This window comes from Haliaeetus leucocephalus, unplaced genomic scaffold (assembly GCF_000737465.1).
Source record: "Haliaeetus leucocephalus isolate CR32 unplaced genomic scaffold, Haliaeetus_leucocephalus-4.0 Scaffold722, whole genome shotgun sequence".
NCBI classification, from domain to species: domain Eukaryota; kingdom Metazoa; phylum Chordata; class Aves; order Accipitriformes; family Accipitridae; genus Haliaeetus; species Haliaeetus leucocephalus.
Genome location: NW_010973158.1, coordinates 3,452,603 through 3,474,246, shown reverse-complemented (window position 1 = coordinate 3,474,246; position 21,644 = coordinate 3,452,603). Strand labels below are relative to the sequence as shown.

The 21,644-nt window shown below is 36.1% G+C and overlaps 1 protein-coding gene across 1 annotated transcript in view; it reads left to right on the top strand.

Annotated features, from left to right (window-relative positions):
• Positions 1–21,644, top strand: part of NDUFAF2 (NADH dehydrogenase (ubiquinone) complex I, assembly factor 2) — a 65,881-nt gene that overhangs the window by 24,711 nt on the left and 19,526 nt on the right. Inside the window, exon 2 of the mRNA XM_010580545.1 lies at positions 13,885–13,974. Within this exon, the coding sequence (XP_010578847.1) occupies positions 13,885–13,974 (90 nt within the window). The remainder of the gene's footprint in view (positions 1–13,884; positions 13,975–21,644) is intronic.

Below are 21,644 nucleotides of genomic sequence, written 5' to 3'. Positions count from 1 at the left end.
TACTTGATGCATTTTTTATACCGACAGATGACTGAATTCCCCTCCTAATGCAACTTTTTACATAGCATAAAATTCTAAAACTGTTTTGCTCAGGATCAGGGCTGTTTTCGAGTGCTGTTCTTGTTAAACATGCATATGTAGTTGATACACTAATGACTTTCAGGGTTATATTGGAAGGAAGAAGAAATCACACTTGTTTAGTAGCTGTAACTATGGTGCCAGAAGATGGCACTGAAGAAGTATGTAGCACATCTTAGATTTTGTAGGATCATATTTGTTGGATTTGTACTACAGTAGTTTTCTTTTCTGCAGCTCTGTGTTGCTTATTAACACTGTTTTCAATTTTAATTTTCTTCCCTAAGTTTTAAAGTACTTGGGTGTTTTCAGTTTTGGTAGGATGCCAAGTTGGCATGTCTGAGTCCACACAGAAAATTCTGCACATTGATATGTTAGATGGAAGTTTAATCAGCTCCCTTTGGAAGTGCTTCAACACTCTGCACTTTAATAAAGCATCATGACCTAGAACTTGGAAGATACAGATAAAATGGATATAATTGTTTTTGAGAAATAGAGGTGAGGTTTTAAAATAATGCGAAACAAAGCTAAACCCTAAAACTGAACAGTAACAGTGCCCAGTAATGGTGGATTAATATGATTAGGATGGATTCTCAGTTGCTATCCTTTACATGTATTACAGCAAGCTCTATTAGTACTACTTTGGATATTTTGAGAAAAAGAACCAGCTTTTCTTGTTATGCTTCCTTTCTGGCAGGCTCACAGATAAATGTAACCAAATAATGCAATATTCAAGAAGCTGTTACAATGAAAACTATTAGAATACATTCAGTAATTACCATTCTTGCTATCTGCCCTAGCAGAATCTGTAGCTATACTCGGGTGTGAAAACTTGTGACTGGAAACTGTGTGTTCCAGAACATCTACTTCACTATGTAAAATCACTGGCATTAGAGCAGATTGGTGTGTGGTTTTGTTGTGCTGTTAAAGCTAATAAATATATGACCATGTGAAACTGAAATAAAGTACTGACACTATTTGATCTGGGATGTTGTGACTCAATGAAGCAAACCCAGAGATATGTTGACATAATGTTTTAAGCAAAGTTGAGGGGGTTTTTGTCATGCTGAGCAGGGAACTTGCATTCTAATAATAGCAAGTTTGTAAGAGTCAGTTTAATAACCATAGTTTAAAAGAGAGCCCAGTAGTTTTCTCTGAGCAACTTGCCCCTCTGACCTGCTTATTTGCCAGAGCACAAGATTTCACCTAACTAGTGCAAGTCCCTCCACAGCTGCATGCCAGCATTCTTGGGCCTTTTTCTGAGACAGACCTGATTTTTGACATAGAATAGTTCTCTTTTTTTTTTTTTTTTTTTTTTTTTTTTTAAATGTAATCAGTAAGTCTAACTTAAGGTTAAGAAACCAGTCAGGGAAATTCTATAGATTGAGGGTTTGGAAATACAATCAACTCTCAGGTCATTCCAGTTCACATGAAACAGAATGCAGTGCAGGTAACCAAGGGAGCCTGGGTGGAGGCTTGACCAAAGAAATGCTGTAGTGACATATTAAGAGTGATAAAACCTCAGTACATTGAAAGTCTGCAAGGGAATTACTCTGTACCTACTTATTTTTAGGTTTCTTTCCTCATTCTGATAATTAACTGAAAGTTTGTTGGATGCAAAAAGAAGATGCCCCAATGATTTTTTTGCAGACTGAAAGACAGTTGTGTGTTTTGGAATATGGTATTTGTATGAAACATCCAAACCAGGATCATTTCTTTTAGTGTTAGTAAAGTACAGTTCAGTAAGCCCCCCCCTCCCCCCAATATCTCCCTGGAGAGGAGAAAATAAGTAGAGAGACAGCCTGTTCTTAGCTACATGAATAGATAAATCATCTTTATCAGTGAATTTCTCTTTGTGAATGGTATTTTTATATATGGAAAGGACAGGAGAATAATATGTTATAAACCCATTTAGTTTGCTTGCAAATTGGAAAAGTAGTAGTGTTTTACATATTTCATGTTAATATCTACAGAAGAGAGAAGTAAATATTTTTCTAAAGCAAAATATTTGATCTGCTATAATATACCTGATAGGCTGTGTATGCTTTCTAAGCTACTGTAAGAAACAGTAATAGAAGGAGAAATTGTATTTTGCTTTACTGTATTCAGAGAATAGCAAACAGTTCAAAACGTACTGTTTCCATTTTAGTCATTTATGTATCTATTTTCTTTTTTCCATCAACATTTAATGTAAGTCGAGATTTAGATGAAACAAACTGTCTCTGTGAACTGAACTTGCTCTCCTTGAATATTGCACGATTTTGACGCTATAGGAAATTCTTGGAAGTTTTATTGCAGCTAATTTCTGGGGTTTTATCACTGCGAAATACTGTAAAATGAATAACAGGTTCACGTAACTGATTTGAGAGCATTTAGAATATATTGAAGGCCTTTCTATTTGCTTCTACTACTAAAAAGAACAGAAAATGTAAATTTTTTTTTAATGTAAAACTAATTTTTTTAGGTAAGAGAAAAAACCAGCTCATTTTTCATAGGTTATTATTTAACCCTTTCAATGGTAGTGTGAGATAATGAAAGGAAAAATGACTTGTCTCAAGCTGGTAGGGACTATATCTGGGCTAGCTCTATTTTAGCGCAGCTCGAATTCTAACATGAGAAAATTGCAGAAATTTACAATTCAAAGTGTGTTTCATCAGGGAGAAATCCACAGATTGTTTTGACACTCAGTTAGAAATTCAGCATGAAGATGGACGTCTCATGAAATTTGCAGCTGCTGATTGAATTTATATTTCCATAAAGGCCATCAACAGTAGCAGCCTGCAGGGGAAGTAGGGGAAAAAATGACAAAAATTGTGAGGCTAGCATTTTTTCCTCAGCCTTATAGTAGCAAATTACTTGTAATAAGATCCTACACTGACCAGGATTAAAGAGAAATATAGGCAGCCAGAAGGGAATGATTTCTCCATTTAATTGATTTGAACTAAAAATGTCTGAATTTGATATTTAAATATATGTTTAGTCATTTGTACAGTATGTAAAATGCAACTGCAAATCAAAAGTGTCCTAAAACTGAAAAATAAGACTCTTACTGGTAATTACAGAAGGTTTATCACACAGGTAATTTGATTTTATAATAAATTCCCAGGATAGAAAATGAATGTTATTGGGATGTGCAAAAGCAGGTCGTCTTTATTGGGGTGAAAATCTCATCTCATCTCTGGCGTGCTCCGACTCATTCATACACACACAGATAGTATAGGATGTGTAAGATCTGAATTTATTTTTCGGAGTAACAACTCATTGTGTTGATCATTTAAAAAGCAAACGTGCATTCACGAAAACAAGTCCATGTTGTCAAAACAATTAGTAAGAAATGCCATTGAGGCAAATGCTGAAATAAAATTGAACAGTTTTATCTTTGCGTTTTCATGGAAGGAACAGGGCTGTGGGGAAGGTTAAATATTTCTAAGTATCTTCTTTTTTGGTAGAAGCAGTAACATTGCTATCATCCTTGAGTGATTCTAACTCCCTTAACACCTTTGTTTCAAAATACCTGTGCATCTTAGGACTATGGGAAGGTGTAATGTTTAGGTGTTTTCTTTCATCTTGGTGTTGGACATTTCTGCATGTAACTCCCAATGCATAGCAAGGCAGCTATACTCGCCAAGTTGTGTTCAGAAGCCTTTTTTCCTCATAGTAGTCTACATCTGCGCCATCCTATGCTGCAGTTTCGTCATGCCTTGCAAGCTAAGGAAGGCCAAGAAAAATTAAGTTTGAGGTCAGTAGACACCTAAATGTTCCAGAAACTGATCAGAGAGTTCTCCATAGCTGGACAACGCAGACTTGTGCTTTAGTATGGTGAAGCACGAGTCATCTAGTCTTGATATCAGTACAATTTCTTAGTGTATGGAGGTATTTAAGAATGAAAAGTGCTTGTGTGACATCTTAATATAAAAACACAGGGACCATGTATCTTAGCCAGAAGGAACGAGTTAGAATTCTAATTAGATTAATTGAATAACTTTGCAATAATGAGAATCTCTATGAATGTCGTTATTTCTGAGAGTTTACATTTTAGAGGTTAAATTGGTGAAGTGTAGTAAAGTAACTATCTTTAATTTTACTTCCAAAAATTGAAATACAGTTTAGGAACCTACAAGTCTTTGACGTACAAGGAAATGAAATTATTTGATTGTAGAGTTTGAGTATCACAGCTTGTTCTTTCAGTGGTGGTAAACTCAGTGTATCAAACACTTGTATTACAGTTATTACAAGCTATGCAAGTCTAAGGATTGCCGTCCAAAGGCAGTGTTTCTTCTTTTTTTTCGCTGGCATCAGCATAAATGCTCTCACATAGAAACTTTTATATGTACTTAACTGGCTACAATAGTTGTGCTTGGTGCTTTAGTTTCTAGTAACAGCAAAATACTCTAAAATCAACGGGCACACGATTCAGTACTTAAATACTTGATTATTAGGTACTTACATACTGTGGAAGCACACAGACATCAATATTTGCTGTTTAGTCAAAAATTTGCTTAGTTAAGCTGTAACTGTGGAAGTAGAAAGCAGGAAAAACTATTAAGTGGGGACTGTATGTTGCTTTTTGCATGTGCATTTGTTTTTTCTAACTTGCAAAGTGACCACAGAAACTCTGAGATTTGACTAGAAAAATAAATTCATGGGTTGACTCAGATCTAAAAAGCGTTGACTTTCAGGTAGTCCTTGGTCTCTGCCCTTCCACTTTATCCTTTGCCTGCTCAAAGTAGCTTTGAAAGCAGATCAGTTATTGCTGCAGTTCCTTGGCTATATGAAGTTTTTTAGTTCTTCACCACCTACACCACTCTGAGCTCACCAAAACCAGCTAAAATGTTGTTTGTTTGTTTTTTTGTTTGGTTTTTTTTTTCTCCAGATTCAGTGTTACTGGGAAATACCTTAACTAGTGGGTGCATGCAGGCTAGCTTAAACTTTTGAAGCAGAGCTTTAAAAGCAACCTTACAATATAAAGTAAGGGTTAAATCAGGCAAAAATTTTCAGCGGTCGAAAGGTAAATAATTCCATGTTACTAATATTAGTCCACTAAATTGTTGTACTTTCTGGTAAGTATTGTTTAATTTCATTTTTAAAAAGTACCAGTTACCTTTGAAATACTTGTTTATCTTAGAACTCTAACCAAGTAAACATCTTTTTATTTCCATATATAATGAAAGGTGACATTTTGCAAACTTCAAATATTAAAAGCTGTAGAAGTACATACTAACCTGAACAATGACACATAAGCTCCTATAAGCATTAGTATAGCTTTCTTTTAATTCTTTTAAAAAGCCTATTACTAATTATGCTTGCAATTTATTTCCTATTTTTTACTTCAAGGCCTTTTTAATAGATATTAAATATTATATGTAACATGTATATAATAAAGATATGTGAAAAAGCACATTAGAAATTTATTTTAAATATAAACTTGAAAGTAAAGCAAAATACAATGACTGAACATGAAATCTTACTGCAGTCATATGTCAAGTGTCAACCTAGTGAGTCAGAAATATGCTTAGAAAGTTGTTTCCAAACTGGTGTGCATCCTTTTTTCGATACCTTATTTTAGGGATCTCCCTTTTAGCCTTCATACATTTTAAACAAGTTAGGATACAAGAGTAAAATTGTGGGGAGCTTTTTGGCCTATTAACTGTCTACCCAGCTTCTTCTTAAGGATCCTGAGGGTAAAATGCTATAATAATAATAATTAATATAAATCACAAAGGGTGGGGCATATCCTCTGTTTTTTTAGAACTGAGATAACAGTTTTGAATTCAAGGTGTATAACCCTATCATAATATTATAGATATGGAGTTGTCTTTAAGCCCTCTTCAGTAATATTTTTTCTTTCCTACAGTGAAAGCAAGGCATGATTTGCTTATGGGGAAAGATATTCAAGTTCGGTTAGTTTATCTGAGTAAAAAATTAATCTTTCAAGTTGGAAATAAGTGATAATAACATACTTTTATTGGAACTCACTGCTGCAGTATGTGTGTGCTACATAATACTGATATTTATTTTGAAGCACAGGCATTTTTTATGATAGCGTTTTGAGCTGCAAGTTCAACATACCATGCTTCTTTCCCAGGTCAGGCAGTGGTCCTGTTCTTTGTTTTGTTGCAGTACCAATTTTTGTTTCATCTCAAACGTGATTGTTCAGAATTGGTTAAAGCTCAATCCAAGTGAAAGGTCTGTGTTTTCAAACAGAAACTTCAGTATTGTTTCATATAAAACATGAATAAAGTATCTGGATGCAGAAGAGGGTTGCACGATCCCGCTCTTCGGCTGCCAGGCCTGTGGCTGCGTTCTCCGTTAGGCAGCAGGTGGCCTGGTGTCCACGCTCGGACGCTGTGGGGGGACATCACTGGTCATGTTGGTGCCGGTGCCATCACAGCCCCTTCTCCCGCGAGCTGAGGGGAAGGAGTCCCTGTTGCCGCTTCACATGGTTGTGTCGATCCCGACTGCCTCATCTCACAAGATCTATCTTTGCCATGAGGTTATTTATAAAAGAACAAAACTTCTCGTTAGACCCAGCTGCGTGATGAAGTGGAAAATGTTTTCTCTTTTGGCAGCCCTGGCAGACTACCATTATCTACATTTATTTCAGTCTGTGTTAGGTATTTATTTCCTTGAAACTGAGCAGTGTTTCTCTTGACTCTAGAAGGCTGCTCTTAGCAGACATCCCTGCAAACCATTTGTGTGTTCAGGCTCATGCTGTTGTCACTTGTCCTGTCGTATTAAAATTGCTTCCTCTTCTCCCAAGGAAGAGCTCTTGCTCTTTCCCGAGATCCCTGTCAGGCCTTGTCTTGCTAGCGGGCTGTCCCTCTGAATCCATGCTAACCTGTTCCCTTTATCAGCCTTCCTTTGAAAACAGCATTTTGGCAGTCATCACCCCAGCTAAAAATGTCAGTGAAATGCAAGGCGAGCTGCCCAGGTCCCACCGGTGGTGGTCTGTGAGGACCACATCGTGTTTAGGCCCTGTTCTCTGATACCCCTCTCCCCTCATCCTCCCCCACCTTTTTCCTTGAGCTTTCACAGCTGTATTTCCTATTTTCTTCCCAAAGCCATGTTTTAAACCATGAAAAATAGCTTTTCACCTGCTGGATGTACTGAGAGGCTTTTGTGAACAGAATATACACATTCAGCATGTCTCCCGAGTGGACTGTGACATTTGCAGAGGGGGTCAGGAGGTCAGTCTTGTTCTACTCAGTTTTCCAACCACACCACCAACTTCAGAGCCATGTTGGCACAGTTAGAAGGGGACCCCCTTCACCCCTTCAACTTCTGTGTCTGAAATATTAGGACCTCTGTTCAATTCTGGCTCAGATGTGAACTTTGCAAGGGTTTTTGTGTAATTGCTTTATAGGTGAGAACAAGCAACTTAACCACAGTAGGAGTTTATTTGTTGTATTACATTGATGTGTCTGCATCCCACTTTTTCATCTGAATCTGTATTTGTGAGACTTCTGTTAGTGAAAGGACTAGGTGGGGTTTTTTTATATATATATGTATATATATATACACACCTCTTACGTTAAAGTGCTCTGTCTGGAGTATACGAATAGTGCAAGTGCAGCTTCACAGGATAGTTTTGTAAGCTGTGTGATAAAATGAGTAGCATATAAATTGTAGGATAAAGAATAACTTTTAATGCTATTTAAAAGAAATGTCCATAGGATATGAATATACCTGAAATGAATAATATTTCTCAAAGGACAGGTTACTTTAACTTCCTTTTCTTCAGAAGTTGCACTCTTGTGTTGACTGTGGCTGAAATACATGAGCGTTCTCCGCTATACACTGCAATTAAAAGCAAACACAATAAAATAGCAATACTAGTATTCTTTAATGCTTCAAGTGCTATGCACAGTATTAGCTGTAATTGTGGTCAGACCTTGTATAAGACTGAATTTTCTTTGCAAATCTCAAACCTGTAATCATTCTGTAAAATTTATTAAAACATGCTAAAAAACAGAAATAGCATGAGCTCCTTGAGTGTGTATGTGCAGCTAGCTGTAATAATTCCATTTATTCTGAAAAAAAAAAGGAGACGCTAAATGAGCATTTGCAAATGATTTATAATTTAACTATAATTAATCATCCAAACCAGACTGTAACACTGCTGTGTTGGGTCATATTGCTTAATTGATGTTCTCCACAGCTGTAACTTTCTTTTCATTTACAATTCATACCCTTGCTGTCATTTGCCCATTTCTCTTCCCTGCATGACTGCCTTTTTGTTTGTCTTCCTGCATTATGTTTTTATTTATAGAGTACAAGTTATTGTACACTTTCTATCTGCTTGCAAAATTCCCTTTATACATGCTAAATCCCCATTTTAAGCCATTTTTTATACATTTACAGAAAAAATTCACTACATCATTCCTCGATTTATTCACATTTTGACAGTAATTGATAGAAGACTGTTTCTTGAATCTGATAGACAAAAACAAACCAAAAGAACAGTTGGGAGAAATCTTCTGCATGCCAGAGCACGGAGCATCCATCAGCTCGCCAAGGAAGTGGCATTTGTACTAGTATCATTTACACTTTAGTTGTAAAAGGAATGTAATGTTGCAAATTTCTAGAAAGTTTATTGTAGATTTGCTTACAAAACAGTGGTTCTTTGTAAAGGTGTAGTATTTGTTGGGCTTCATGCTGCTTTGATGAGGTAGAAGGTACAAGGCTTTCTGGTGAGCAGGGAATGGGACCTGGTGGTGTTGGTGCATCCTGCTGCCAGATGAAGAGAGCTCAGGGACTAGAATGACAATGGGCATTTAGCAGAGGGTTTTTAAATCTCCGTCCACTGAAGGAACTTGCTTCTTGGACAAACCGCAAGAAACGGTATCTTTACTTGAGTTAACCACCACAGTCCCAGAAACAGCAGGCTTTCAAAACGTAAAGGTTGTGTGAATGTATGTAAAAGCCATGGGCTCTGATCCCTCTGAAAGTTACAGGTTCAGCATTTTCAGATTATTAAATTTGTCACTCCTAAAAAGAATACAGGACACAGGATGCCTTTTTTCGTATATATATATGACACAGACGTAAGTGAATACACATTGACCCATAAGTCTGATCTTATCTGTGTTTAAACTACTTAGACTATAGGGGTTTTTTTAAGGTACGTTGACTAGAGGCTGCAGTAAATGTATACGCTATTTGGGCTAGTGTTACCTGCTGTGGCTGAAGTCTAAACGACTGTCAAACTTGGAGATAAAGTGGGAGAAATTATCAAAGCCCTGAATTTGCTGTGACTAGACTTTCTGGGATGTAAGTAAGCTTGCTCAAAACTACCTTGGCCATCTTCACCTTCTGTTGCAACATGAGTCTACCCTTAATCTTTTTGTACCATGTCAAATCCCTTGTTAGCAGGATAAAAATAATATTTAATGAATTGTGTTGGTAAAATCTGGCAAACTGTTTCCACTTTATTGGACACCAATTGTAAATGCTATAGAAAATCAGAGCAAGGTGGGAATAATTATTTTGGTACACAGTGTGGCATAGCAGGAACAGCAATTAATACAAAATAACAAATAATATGAAGATGGTGTGGCTATGACCCTGGCACTGTCAGCTGGCACTTCTTTTGGGAAGTGAAAAGGGACTGTGAGGCTTTTACTGTATGTGAGTCTTTTTCTTTGACAGTATGTGTTCCTGAAAATTGAAGCAATCATCCTGACTTCAAACTTTCAATAGAAATCTGAAGAAACAGATCTCCCTTTGGAAAGAACATAGTACTTGCAGACAACTCTGTAAAACCAAGTGTATTGTTGATAAGATGTAAATATAAATAGCAAAATCAAAGCGTGTTTTTTTGACCCTGAGTGCCTGGTACTTGAAGCTTTTTTGGACTTGCTCATTCAGCACTTACCAAGTTTAATATTGCTTGATCCTGCATCACTGTAAAACTGGAAATCACTGATCCTGGTTCTTTTGAGGTTAATGGAAATCAGAACCATAGAACAAAGCATCCTATGGCCTTACTTGCTGCTCTTAAAAGTTGAAATGAGTTTCTAATATGATTTTATAAAGCATGAAGAGTTTTAGATTACTTCAAGTATATGAATTACTGGAGAAAATATAACCACATGCATAACTGATAGAAGTTAGGTGCAAATATTAAACTTTCTGTATTTTATTTTTTAATACTGATTTATTGTATGAATAAATATAATGAACTATTGGAAGTTATTAACTTGTCATTCAGTAAAAATTAATTAACTTCATAGAAATCTAAATTTTGAAAAAAACAGAATTGGAATTATTTGGGAGAAAATTATTATCTTAAAATGTTTATGTCTTTCCTAAGGTGAATATTATTATTGCAGAAATACTGGAATTCTGACCATGAAGTAACATGAAGATGGTCACCAATGAACAGGGTCCCTCAGCTAAAAATCTGTGCAAAGGAGGGATCTAGGCTTGCACAAATTAATGTTCACCTTGAAAAGGGTTGTTTTTCCCTTTCTTCACAACAGACTCTTTTTTTTCCCTTCTCCTCCAATAGAGATGAGAATTTGTATCTTGCTCTGAAGGTGATGGGCCACTCCTGCAGCCTATAGAGAAGTAATCTACTTTTTGTTGCCTCTAGAGAAGCAGTTCTTTCTCTGCTTTGTGTGAAGAACTGCTGATAGTTCAGTTGCTTTGCTAACTGACGTACTGCTTCATATTTAGCAAAAACTACAGAGTTTGTTGAGATGTTACCAGACAAGAGGAAAGAAATGGAGGATCCATTCTGTGAGCTTTATAAGATACTGCTGAAAAATTTTTTAGAAACCTTTGTTTCTTCTAGGCAAAGCTTATTTTGTGTTACTGATGATGAGATAACGCGCTGTTAGTAAACGAAGTACAATATAATCTCTTCAAACTACATAGTGCTTCAGCAAATAGGTATGCTTTAAAAATGCTTGTTTCATCATAAAGTTTACAGCAATGCTGTGCAACTCAGATTTAGTCTGTTTGTCTTAAATTAACAGAGGCTGCATATTCAGTCTGTGAATTTAAAAAAAAAAAAATTGTTTTCTCTAAGTAGCTAATGAACTGTTTCTTCCACGGACTCTTACAATGCAGACAGTGCAAATCAGCAAGCCAAAAGAGTCCCTGTCCTGAGTTCTCATGAACATCTGAGATTCATTCAATTTGAATGCTGCTTTAACGTGGTAGCTCCATGTATGCATGTGTGTGAGAGGGTGATCCCGCTTCCACCTGCTGACTGCCAAACATAGTGGTATTTTATAGCCAGCAGGGACTTTTGCTCAGTTCAGGTACTAAAACCATCCAGTTTCCTGGTGGTGGTCCCATTTCTCTTCTCACTGATCATGTATTCCATAGTTTGTTCTAGCTGTACACATTAGACAAACTTGTTTGGAGCTTAACAGAGAAATATTTTTAAAACAACAGTTTTCTAAACAGTGAAAATCAATCTAGGGCTGCTGGAGATCTTTAAAATAGTGTGTGTGTATATAGATACTGTTTTAAGAAATTGATATGGGAAGAATAATAATTTGGTTATAGAACAACACAAGTTTGGCATCATTCATTATTTAACTTCATTTTGATCTGGAAGGTTCTTCAATGGGTTTTTCTTAATGCAAATACAGGTATATCAGATGTAGTCGATGGAAACAACTAGGATGTTTTGTCCACAGAAGAAGGGCTCTTCCTTAGAAGAAACTGAAAAATTAAAATATCCATTTTAGAACATCTGTGCATATCTACAGTTAACCATGTTTTTGTTGTGGAAATATAACTTAGTTTCTAGGATTTGTAGTCTATAGATAGGGCTGTAGAAATTTAGAAAATAATTCATTAAGTTATTTGCTACCCCTTCACATTTCACTTACTATTTCCCTTGCTGGCTTTGGCTACCCCTTTTTCATGCCAGCAATCTGCCTAGCTTCTGTTAAACACTTTTGTTTTCAGGCTTTTATACAAATTCACATCAGTCATCACACACTGACTTTCAGCTAGACTGGAACAGAAAGGGTTAGAGAAAATATGTTCAGTAAGGAAGTATATAAATCTGAAATGTGTATTACTTGGTGAAAGACCTGTCCATTACTTAGACTTCTTGGCTATTTTGCCTGCTTTTAACTCCTGCAAAGTTGAAAATCTTGGCTATTTCAGTGTTTTGTGTAAATGATGTTATATCTGAGTGTTCTATGTGAGTATTCTGTACATCTGTTAAACGCTTTCTGAAGTAATCTGCTTTTTGGTTTATGAGTTATCGGCTGTTATTCTTTGGATGTGTTGTGTTTTATATAATCCCAACTTGAAGTATTAATGGTTTTTCTATGTTTCTAAGATCTAGTCGTCACATGAAAATGAAGTTAATTTTAAAGTTAAAACTGTAAATAGCGGTTCTTGCATTGCTATTTGTAATTGCTTCACATGTATACATTTATAAGTAAAGTTTCTTGAGTTGCAGTAACAAAGACCACAGTATTTATTGAAAAACATGGGAATGAATTAATATAAAACAAAATAGTCAATATCTTCAGTATGAAACTTTTCTAAACTGTAAAAGGTTTTAGTTGCATCTAAAGAGGCCTCAGTGTGATCTTCCGTAGAAAAGTCTATGTAAATTATTTGTCAGTGGTGGTCTGCCAAAAGAAACCTAGGGGACAAGGCAAATCAGGCAGTTTAAGTTAATCAGTATTGTGTGTACATCACAAATGCAGAGAGGCTTAAAAGCCACCAGCACTACTGTGTGATGATTCTTCAAAATAACATCTTCAGGAAATAATTTTTGGAGTTTGGCTCTACAATGTGATTTGATGGTGGGATCTGGAGAATAAATTTTTTACATGTGTCTTATGAAAGCCTCCAGGAGAATGAAAAGTGTTGTATTTTGTTAAAAGTAGATTAGTTAAAAGGGTTTTATTTGGGAATGCATAAAGATATAACATCAATCACAAGTTGTGGTAGCAGGTAGAAAAATATACTTCATTACTGTTGCTTATGTCACTTTATTCAGACTGTTCTATCTGTGTAGGAATCAAATTATGGACAGTTCTTTAAAAGGTGCTGTGCTAACAGTAAAATCTAGTGACTTTATAACAATGGAGAAGAGTGTTAATTCTGAGACATATATAGGATCAGACCTATGTAGATAGGTCTTCAGATTTTCTGGAAATCTTCTGGAGGAAAGAAAGTAATTCTGTACTTTTGTTTTGCTTGGTAGATGAAGAGTTTGAGAAATGGAATTATCCATGGTATTGTTGAAAGGAAATTATTTTAAAGCATATATATAAAGTATAATATCTTTAGCATATAGGAATCGTGTACTTATGAAACAAATAAGTATACATCATATATCTTTCAACATTGATTAAAAATATCTACTCTTGGAGATGAAATTATGCTACACTATTTTCTTTGCCTAATGGCATATCTGAAACAGTAAAAATGTTGCTTTGTTTAAAAATAAAAAGAAATGTTATAAAGCTAAAGAAGGTACTTAGAAAAGGAATTGCAGTTTCTCTACAAGTTCTTATTTTGCTGAGACACTAAGGTGGATAACCGGGGTTGAAATATATTTGTCATTAATAATGCAAGTCAACTGTAGAACATGCAAGCTTTTATTAAAGTTACTGAAACATGTAGCATTTCAAATTGACATCTAGATGGTAATAATTTTCTCAGTATTTTAATCCTTCATTTTTATCCTGTAGAGTTCATTGCACTTGTGACTAAGTACAGTTCTTTCAAAACAATAACATAATCAGTAAATTATATATTGTATAGAAATATATTTAACTGCCTTTTTTCTTTTTTCTCTCTCTTTTTTTTTTTTTTTTGCTATAGGGCAGATTATACAAGAAAGGAGATTTGTAGAAGCAATAAATCGTCAAGCATATCAGTATGAAATGGGTGACTTTCCAATAGAATGGGAAGGTAAATCCTGAATATTTTGGTTTTATTTCAGGATAATTTTGCCATTGAATGTAAGTTCAATATTTTTAATGGAGAGCCTGGCTATGTGAATAGGTTGTCTGTTATCTTTAATTTTGAATAAGGTAGGCTTTTGTTTACCTGCATAATTATTATTAATTCTTAAAGTAACCCCTTTACAAATAGGATAAATTATGTTTAGAAAATCGGTACTTAATAAAAATGTAAATAAAGCGTGTGTGATCATGACTTTCTCCTATTAAATGTGAAAATATTTGTGCCTGAGGGGGATCTGATAGAATAACCAAAACTAAATGTGTTAAACTTCCTAATTATGCCTTCACTGCAGTGTTAATTTGTAGGTCAGTTGAATTATTGGTGGCACAGTGATGGGGCCTTTTTTTTTTCTTTTTGTGGTGGTATTTGGTTTCCTATACTCATTCTTGCACAGTCTTGTAGGGAGTTGGAGAACCTGTTAATAATTAATCATATTTTGTCCCACTGTTACTGGTGACAACTTTGTCTGAAAATTTGGGACATAGAAAGAAATTCAGGGAGATTAGAGAAATTCCTTAGGATTAGCTGAGCAGCCCTTGGAGAAAGAGGAAAAAGCAGAGAGGGAGTATATATGGGTTCTTGAGGCTGTAGGAGCTTGAGCCAAGTGTGGGGTTAAATGTGGCTTAAAATCCAGGATTCTGTAGCATAAGCAAACCCCTGAAATAGTAGATAGAGTCTAGTCATCATTCAGCATGCTTTTTGGGGACAATAATATCTAGGCTTCTCCCAGAAGTGGGTAGATTTAAAGCAAACAAACTTAAATTTTAAGCAGTATGTAGTTAAACTGTGGAATTCCTTGTCATTTAATATTCTGTTTGCTGGAAGCTTGCATGAGTTCAAAAAGTGATTACAAGAATTTGTGGTAGAAAAATCCTTCTTGTACATGGCCATTGCTGTGGTTTAATTTGTCAGTGAGCTGCAAATTAATGGAGGCTACATTGTGTTTTGAGGAAATATCGCAGTATACTTGCTTTACTTAATTGTCTTTCCTTTGTGCTCACTGTTGGCCCCTGAAGGAGATGATACTGAGCTAAGAGAAAACTTTGATCCAATTATATCCCTTCATGGAGTCAGAGAAATATCAAAAGTTCCCATCTTGCAGTTTATCATTGTCATTACACTGATTCCTATGCAGTTTTTCTGTGATCAACTAAGGCTAGTATTAACAGCTAAAAGCTTCTCAAAGGTGTTTCAACTCTATTAGCAGCACTTGCCAACTGTGGTGAAACCACAGCATCAACAGCTTCTGTCTTCTATTGCCGCAGTACCCACAGTTGGCTGGCAAGTCTTAATCTAGTTGCTCCTGGTGCTTTATCAGTCCGAGATAGCCATCTTCTGAAGGAAAGCAGCAGCCTGGTAGGCTTGTCCTTAATAAATCATCTGGTGCTTGAATGGGTATCTACTTAATCCAACTTTCTGAAGGTCTGCTTCCTCATCCAAAAGTTCTGCAGCCAGTGCTGGTTATCTTAGGTCTGTGTGACTGTCGTGCAGTCACTCTGCAGCAGAAACACTGAGAAGCGCATATAAAGCCTCAGGTAACTCTGCCCTGCTGTGAACGAATTCTTACCTAAGACCTGCTGCTGCCTCTTAAGGGTTGAAAAACGCAATCTGATAGCCTCTACCTGCACTTGGCTGGAATTAAGAAGAAACAACATGCACAGTCAGACTGTCCTAGGTGCCTGTGGGCTAATCACCCTTTCACAATCTAATCACAAAGGGTCTTAGACTGGTTCAACCAACTTGCTATATGAACCTAACCTTAGGGACTGCTGGAATTGGTGTAGCACTAATAAGCCTGCACTATATCTGTCTTCAGAAACCTTAGCACAAATCCATGTGGCTTGACAGTGTGGTGCATGGGAGAGTACAGCTGTTCGGAAGGATGCTTTTGGCAAGCACCAGTACAGACACCTTGGAGTGAAGGGTCAGGTACCCTGCAGTATGGACTTGCCTAAAAAGATGCAGCTGCCAGACCTGAGATGCACTTTTGCAACTCAAGGCATCTTATTCGGGTTTGTTTTAAAGAAGAGAAGACAATTGGCCAGTCCCATTTTTATGACCTGCATTTACTCTTTTAAGACCTAACTTGTCTTCATAACTGCGTTTTTTTCTTCGTGATTTTGTCAGCACCAAATAGAAAGAATTCACAGAGAAGAGGAAAATGCACAGTATGCAGATAGGTAACAGTCTTTTCCTCTTAAGTACTGAATTTCTCTAGAAACAGAAGGAAGAGATACATGCCTCTTTTTTCCCCGCTGTGCTTTCCTTAAGCAGAATGGTATGTAGTGCATGTTTCCGAAAGATAAATATGGGAATTCCACTAAAAAGGCTAACTTGTATTTTTTTTCCAATGCCAATTTAAACATTACAAACAGTTTTGTGGAAGTATAACATAATTTTAAATACTTCTGCTGTTGGTATGGAGACTGTTCAAAGAACTATTCTGCCTTTGCTATATATTGGGGTGTGAATTAGGGATGTGGGATGATCTGAAGTTCAGTTCATCGCTACTTTTCTGCCACCTGTAAAATGAAAACTTCTCAATGAGTAAGACATAGGAAAGAATGAAAAGAGTAGAGGGTTCAAGTAACACTACAGAAGCCAGTTACCTGAGTGGGAACAGTTTAATACAAGGTTTTAGACATGCTTTGCTGAAAAGCTCATTTTGTCCCTATTTTTTCCTCTTTAAGATTGGTCTAGAAGTTTCCCAGGCCCACAAGACCGGTGCTGAACTTTCACTCTGTATCTTCTGTCCAGACTCCAGTGTGTTCTTTCTATGGGTGTTCACTTTATAATTCCTGCTGTCATGAATGCTGATCATTCCAGCAAATAGTCTGAGACTTTGCAGAAGGATTTCTAAAATACTTGCTGTTTTCTCTCAACAGTAAAAGATGAATATAAGGTTAGAAAGCTGTACAATATTTCTTACTTCTGTTTTCACTTTACTTTTGGAAATTCTGTGGAATTTTAGTGTTCTAAATCCTCTCTGCTGGGCACATGCTTATGTCTCCAGGGGCCTTCTCTCCAAATCCTGTGTATGCACTTTGACATCTGCAGCCTCTCTCCTTCAGTTTTGGGTGGTTCAGCAATAGCAGTCTTCTTGCCTAGCCTTCTCAGGCTTTTCACTTTAAGGACTATGCTAAAGTTTCTGTTGCCTTATTTCCTCTCCTTTTTCTTGGGATCTTCAGAGGGCTGCTTTCATCTGTGCTGTCTTGGTTCTACCAGGACTTAGTTTTTTTTCACTTGTGGATAATCCTTAATGGCCACCTGATTTAAAAGCAGTCATCTCAGCACCCTTTCCCTCTCCTTGTTTCCCTACATCACACTGTGCGACTAGAAAAGAAACCTCTTGTGACTGAAATGAATAAAAGTACTGTCCCTGGAAATGCTTAAGGGCATGAGTTGTCTGAGGAGAACTTGCACAAAACCAGGGACAAGGGATCGTTTAAGGAGTGGGAGCAGGCCGTAGTGAAATTTGAAGAGGGTCTGACTTTTTTCTGGGTCTGAGTTATATCTCATTCTGTATCTAAGACATTCAGCCTGGGCAGCTGGTAAACTAAGGGGCCAGTTTTGGTCCTGTGTTGATGAAGTTATAAACATGTAATAAGGTAACCGAGACCAAGTAGAAAGCTATAAAGCAAGTAGATAAACCAATCATCCAGATTACAGACTCATTTTGTGCAAGTTGTTTCTCAGACTCCAGAGAGGATGTTTATGTATTAGTCCTGAGAGTTTACTGAATACAGGGCTGATGGTTTACTCCTGAATGGTTTGCCTGGATTTTTTCTCCTGAAGATGTGAGTTTTAGGTGCTCCACAGGATTAAATTTCCTAAGTTCTCAGACCTGTGACTTTTTTATAAAAGTTCTGAATGTCCATTAAGGCTTTTGTAAAACTGCAGCATGCTCAGTATTAAAAGAATAGAATCATAATCCCTTGCGTTATCCTTAGCCTTAGCTAGTTGTGCACAGAAAATTGATTTTCATTTTAAAAATCCAAAAGTATGTTTCCTTTTGTACTGTAGTTTTGAATTTAGAACATAATCCGTACACACAATACAAATATTACCTGGTTTTGTTTAGGTGAAGCCTCTTATATTTTACTACAAAGTGGGAGTGCATACTTTGCCTTTCCCTGGGCAATATGGATGCACACAACAGATAACCTTTCCCTAATGTTAATTCTGAATGTTCACCTACTGTAGAATGTGTAATTTACCTCCTCCGGACATGTCAATAGTGCTCCTGAGAGGAGATCAGTAATTTTACATACCTATAGAGATTCATGAGATTGCATGCTTCATGCAGCATTTTATTGCCCATCTATTCCTAGTATTATTTTTTTTTACTGGTAACATTTAATGATTAATGGGAGTCTTAATTTGCACGCTCACTTTTACACTCATTACAGTGTCTTATGTGCCAGTAGGAGTCTTAAAGTTCAATGAAAATCTCATGCATACTAATAAGAATGCAAATGATGATGATGAAAGAATGCGAGGGTCTCAAGGTAGGAAATGTCCAGCTATCTTGCAAAATTCCTTTTAGACAGAAGCAGCATTACAATGAGTACAGAATGCAGGAAGTGCCATCCAGATAAAATTAGAAGCAGCAGCATAATTAGTTTGAAATGGAGGCAATGATTCATTTTGCTAAAGCGTTGGGGGGCAGGGAAGCATGTTCTGCTTGCACTCAGTACACACATGTTACCTTCTTGACTTTACCAGGCTTAAAACATCTTGGCTGACAATGGTGAGGGCATTTAGTTTTCTTAGCATAGGGAATGGGAGTGTTCATGTGAAAATCTTTTCCACGTATAACTGTCACTGGACACTTTTTAACTAAGTATATGCATATGTGCATATGATGTTCAAATAATATGTAATAAAGCACCTACCTGCCTTGTTTTCATCAACAAATATTTAACTGTGGTATAAATCTGTTCAGTAATTTAAATCTGCATTGGCTAAAGGTGTAATGGAGAGCGCAAAGAAAGGTGGGAGAGCTTTTCCATTGTTAAATTGTATACATTGACTAATATTTTTCAAAGAGAATGCAAAAATGTCTTAATTTCAAGGTATCATTTACTTGGATTTTGTTAAAATTAGTGCTAACTCAGTAGTAAATCACTGGTTATATTTTTGTACACTTTCATTCTTTAATTGTTACTATTAATTTCTCTTATGCCTGAGTTATGAGGTATTGGTGGTTTTTTGAACCTTGTGTTGGATGCTCAAATTATTGTTGATAACTTAAAATTGAAAGGCTTTTTAATTTTTCTGTCTGAAAGAGAACCACCTGAAAACTGGTGGGGATTAAATATATTAGAGCCCTCCCATTCTTCTCCCCAAAGACTGAGGAGTGATCAGGTGAATTATTAGAAAAAATGTATTGCTTTTGAAAGACTGATAAAACTATTAGATACTAAAGTACAATATACTAAAATATACTCAATTCAAATGATGTTTTCTTAGCTTTTAATCTTTTAATGTATCTTGAGCTGTGCTTTACATGCAATATTTCAGAAATGGATTTGCACAGAGGGAATATTCTATATTAAAGCTAACTAATGTCATCTTATGGCTATAAAGAGATTTTAGTAAATTTTCTTACTGTATTTCTCGCTCAGCTACATAGCAGTGAAGGAATCTTTCATTAAATAATGATTTTCTAATACAGCTCATTAGAGATGTTAAAATGAATTTACCTGTAGTAATTTGGAAAATTGTATCCAATCTTTGTGTCAGCAAGTTTTATGTAGGGTTAAACTGAAAACAGTTTCTAGTCCTGACATTTATTAGAAAGATGGAAGGCTGATGTCTCCTATAAAACCATGCATTCACATGCTTGTTATAGCTGGAAAGAAAAATAGCACAGTGTTATAACTGTGTGCATTATTTATGTATTTAAATAGATACAGTCTGATAATGGAATGTTTGATACGAGAAATATTCCTAAAGTAAGGATTGTTTTGCTGCTTTTGAGTGTTGGTACTAATTGAGATCTATTAATGAATGAAAATGTGTTGTGTAATGCTCCTTGCTTCACAGCTTCTGTTCATAGGACACGTGTCATTGTGTTACCCTTCACTGTTCTGTCTGTGGCTTGTTAAACTGAAGCAGATAATTAAATGATAAAATCCTTTAATAGAAGTATGCCATTCATCTGAAAATCGTTAACCAAATAACTGCCTAAAAGTCCCATCTACTATTGAAAGAAAATCTATTGTAAAGGTTATATTTCAGCAGTAGTTTCTAACTGCAACTTAATTTTTTTAGAATTTCAAATTCTAAGAATTTTTCTTTAAGAATCACTATTGTAATCAGTTGAAGTTAAAAGGGAGCTTGTATTTTAAGAAAATACTGGCAATTTCAAAAAAAGAAGCAATTTTTAGATGCTGAGAGCTGTGGAATTGAAACCAGTGGTACTGTACTTCCATCTGACAGAAGCAAGGCACGGCAAGGCAGAAGATGATACTTTCTTTGTTGAAAGTAATCCCTTAAATTTTGAAGATTTAAAACTTAATTTTTTATGAAACATTTTAAACTACTACTTTTCCTTTTTTCTCCAGCTGTATCTTTTATTGGTCACTGTCTGTATCTCTACCACTTTGTTGCTTTTCTAGATGTGGTTGGAACTGTTGCTAAGTACAGACAAAGATGACTTCTGTCAGGAGGAAAGGCTTATGTGCTATGATTTTCTCTAATGGCATCATTGGTCCTTTTACAAAGAGTGTCTGCAAGGCTGCCAGCTGGGAAGTGCCAGTCTCAGTCATGCCAGTTTAGTCTCTGATCTTGCCAGATTTTTGCATTTGGAAATCCACATAAAATTTAAATGTTTGAAAGTGCTACAGGTGCACGCAAAATGTTTTCTAGTTCTGTAGATTTAACAGGAGGTAATTTAGTTGTATTTTGGATTATCTTAATAGGCTGTTTTTCTTTCCACTAACATAAAAACTTTTGCAGAAAAAGTGATGTTGACAGTTCAGTGCTCAGTCGCTTCTCCACGATGGCAAATTTGGGTCTAATCTTTGTTAGAACCAAAAGACATCTGAGAAGAGTTGGCAGGGACTGCTTTTAAGGAAAAGTGTTTGAGAATGCTGTTTAAAAGAACACATCTTCTGAAGGCGTCATCTGATAGACAAGACCCAAAAGTAATACCTTGTTCCATATCATTACAGGTATTTTACCTTTACCCGTGAGTTAAGGCTGCCGGCCTTGCCATCATGGCTAAATTCCAAGCTATGTAATGCCATTTTGTTTCCATTAATTCCATTCTTATGTTAATTGGAAGCTATTCCTCCTAAAACCAGTTTCATAATGTTGCTGCAGCAGAGTTGTGTTAGTGTTTCATCCTATGTGTAATTGCATTTTCGGTAGGGAGATGACACTATGACTCTGTGCAGCTTTTAGTGTTCTGGACTTGCTGTCTGACTCATCCCTAGTTCCCCTCAAAGTATAGCACAGATGGTATTAGAGAATTAAAATTTGGAATAGTTCCTTCTTAAAGCATTTCTGAAACTTTATAGACAGCTACAGGTCAGACCAGGAATTTGGGTGATAATGAAAATGTCATTTTTGCTCTAATTTTCAAGCACAGTAACAAAAGTCTTAATTAC